Source organism: Coffea eugenioides, unplaced genomic scaffold (assembly GCF_003713205.1).
Source record: "Coffea eugenioides isolate CCC68of unplaced genomic scaffold, Ceug_1.0 ScVebR1_786;HRSCAF=1523, whole genome shotgun sequence".
NCBI lineage: Eukaryota > Viridiplantae > Streptophyta > Magnoliopsida > Gentianales > Rubiaceae > Coffea > Coffea eugenioides.
In genome coordinates, this window is record NW_020864655.1 from 91 (window position 1) to 3,014 (window position 2,924).

Consider the following 2,924-nt stretch of genomic DNA (forward strand, 5'->3'; position numbering starts at 1 on the left):
TAACAAATATACCTGGGATAGTTTCTATGGTTCACAAGATAATTAGAGGCTAATTTGCCCAAAGCACCAAGCGGGTGCTATTTGCATTCTAGTACTACCCTTATCCTTTAAAAAAAGAAAAAGGAAGAAAAAAAAAGTACCACTTCTCCCCACTTTCAAAGAAAAAATAAAATAGGAAAAATCGTTTAAAATGTCATCAAATGAATGAATTTTTTCGTCATTCACTTTTAAAATGACAACCATACATCCCTTATAAAATAAAATCCGAAAAATTTGATTCCATTAAATCCATTTGAATTGCTATTTTGTTAAAAGTTTTTGTAGAAAAATATACTGTAACAATTTGATATATGTAAAATAAAAAAAGATTAAAATATGTATTCATGGAGAAGAAATTTTTTTTTGAGGGAATCGAAACAATGTTTAACCACTTATTATTTTGAATCCATCGCATGACTACATATGGTCATTTTTTCTAGAGATAAAAAGATTAGATACCATCTGTAGTTAAACAAAAATTACGTGATTCATATTCATTATTGTCCCTAAAAATACACGAAATCTGACCTGAACCATATTTATTTTTTTTTCTAAAAAAGTGAGGTTTGATATCTTTATATATAAGAAAATGACTGTACATGAATCACATGGTGATTTTAAACTAAACAGTGATTAGAAGTTTAGGTCAATTTCAATCTCTTTCTTACAAGAAAAAAAAAAAAAGAAGTTTTGGTTGAGGCCAAATTTTATCAACTTGAATTGAGAAGAGGGACGGAAGTTTAAAGAAGGATAAAATTCGGTGTTATGAACTATTTTGCAAGTAACGTTTGGATTGGGATAACGTGAGCTGAGCCGAACAGTCCATAAATCGATGATGATCAGATGCGGTGCTGATCCCAAATCAAATCACAGTCCGAGGATGTGGATGACGAATGCTGGGATGTCTGTAACTTTTTTATTGTGCAAATCACACATTCCGTGGATTTAGAAGCACTAATACTACTACTATTAGTAATAATAACGGACCACTTAAAGAGGAAATTATGGGATTCGCCCAGGCCCTCTCCGCCTGCGCGCCGCTGCCACCACCACCACCACCACTGCATCAAAAGAGTAGCAGTGTTCCCACATGGCATTTTTCAAGCTTCACTGGTATGACTGCTTGTAGTGCTTTTTTCAATTGCAGACGGTTCCTATTATTTCAAGAATCAAAACCGACTCATTTTTCAGCTTCTCCTCGCCACTCCCAATTCAACAACTTGTACCAAGAACATGAAGAATTAGGGTTCAAGAAGCAGAAGAAGAAGAAGAAGAAGAAGGAGAATCACAATAGCATTCTGGAAAGTCATCGTCCCGTACAAGAACTGCTCCAACGCATACCCAATATAAAAGAGAAGAAGTACGAGATGGAAAAGTTTGCGACGAATCCCAGTCCCTCGATTTCGTCTCCCATTTTAGTACTAGAAGAGGTGGCGACAAGGGCGGAAAGGAGGGAGAGCGCAAGCCAACAGGAGAGGACGAGGAGGGATTGGATGTGGGATGGCCTAAGCCAGAAGAAGAAGAAGAAGAAGATAGCGGTGGTCCTGTTGTCTGCAAGGGGATAGCAAAAGGGACTAGGAGGAGGCAAATCATGAAGAGGTCCACTATGATCGCCAAGCAAGTTATCAGCATTCAATCCGCCCTCTCCCTGGGTTTATATGAGTTTCCGCAGCTCTGGGTCGATCACAAGGGATGCTGGTTGAGTGGTTTGTATTTATGTCTAAACCGTAACACTCACAAAGACAACTAAAATTTGCTTTCTATGTCTTTCTTTCCGTCCTTCAATGATGATACTGCAAAGCCTAGTATTAGATTCGTCGCACTCAATTTGAATCCTTGCTGAATCCCGCCACAAAAGTTGATGTGCTCTACCGCTCTTTTGGATTTTCGGTTCATTCTAATCTCATCTCGTGCCAAATTGCTCGCTCCGGCGGGTTGATGCTTCCTTTTTTAGAGGAACAAACTGGGTAGGATGCAGCTATAGGAATGATGTCGTGTTGTGACCAGATCTTAATTTATATTTGCCCCGTATTTAGCATAATACAACTATACTATTTGGCAGATTATTTTTCGGGTTTGTGGGCATTTCTTTCCTCACATACAAGGCTGAACCTGGAAACTAGAGCACTAGGGTTTAATCTTTTAGGCTTTGCTGGATAGTGTTTATAAGAGTGCGTCAATACAGTTAACCAGCAGGGACATCATATATGCCATTCCTTTTCTGGCTTCAGTAGTAGTAAAAGCATGACACTGGGAGCTGAATCATCTTTTTTTTTGTTCTTTTCACGCCATGAGGGTGGCAGATGGGCGGTGTATATTTGTAAATGGAGGAGTTGTAAGATCACCTGGAAACTTACTTGTTTTCCAGTGAGCTAGAAAGGTTTCCGTTGGGTACCGTGCGAGGCTTGGGCGGGACGAAGGGCCAGTTAGGTATTTAGTTTCATTAAACACTTAGAGCTGTGCCGACGTAAGAGGGTAACATAACGAAAGGCTCCTCGTGTCATACTTTACAGAATTGATTTTATAGTGTTATTCCTTTCTAGTCTGTATGTTGGCAAGGCAGTGAAATTTGTGATAGTTAGGCCTTAGGGCTCTACTCATTAATTTCAGAGCCGCGGCAAAGCATAATTATTGTAGTTTTCAAGATTGGCTTGATGAAATGCCGGATTGCTGTACCTCCGTCGCCCCCCAGGAAAGATCGATACGACGACGGCGAGGTTGTTAAGATTGAGATTGACGAGTCTCTAGGCTGAGCAGATGACGGATTTTAATTGGTTTTCCTTTTTGTTGTGTAATTCTGAGCTTACATGTGGCTTTTGCAGTTACGCTCTCATCATCTCTCATGCAATTTCATTACCTTGATTACTTTGTTGTTGCCACTGTCT

The 2,924-nt window shown here is 39.3% G+C and overlaps 1 protein-coding gene across 2 annotated transcripts; it reads left to right on the plus strand.

The window, feature by feature from the left end:
* The first annotated feature begins 840 nt into the window (after window positions 1-840).
* Window positions 841-1,687, plus strand: LOC113758909. 2 transcript variants are annotated; one of them, XM_027301585.1, is made up of 2 exons: window positions 841-1,152; window positions 1,270-1,687. In XM_027301585.1, exons 1-2 carry the CDS (start codon window positions 1,044-1,046, stop codon window positions 1,602-1,604), a joined length of 444 nt encoding a protein of 147 aa, XP_027157386.1. In that variant the 5' UTR covers window positions 841-1,043; the 3' UTR covers window positions 1,605-1,687. The 2 variants fall into 2 exon arrangements, with proteins under 2 accessions (XP_027157386.1, XP_027157384.1); XM_027301583.1 differs by having other exon boundaries at window positions 843-1,152; window positions 1,231-1,687.
* The last annotated feature ends 1,237 nt before the right edge of the window (window positions 1,688-2,924 follow it).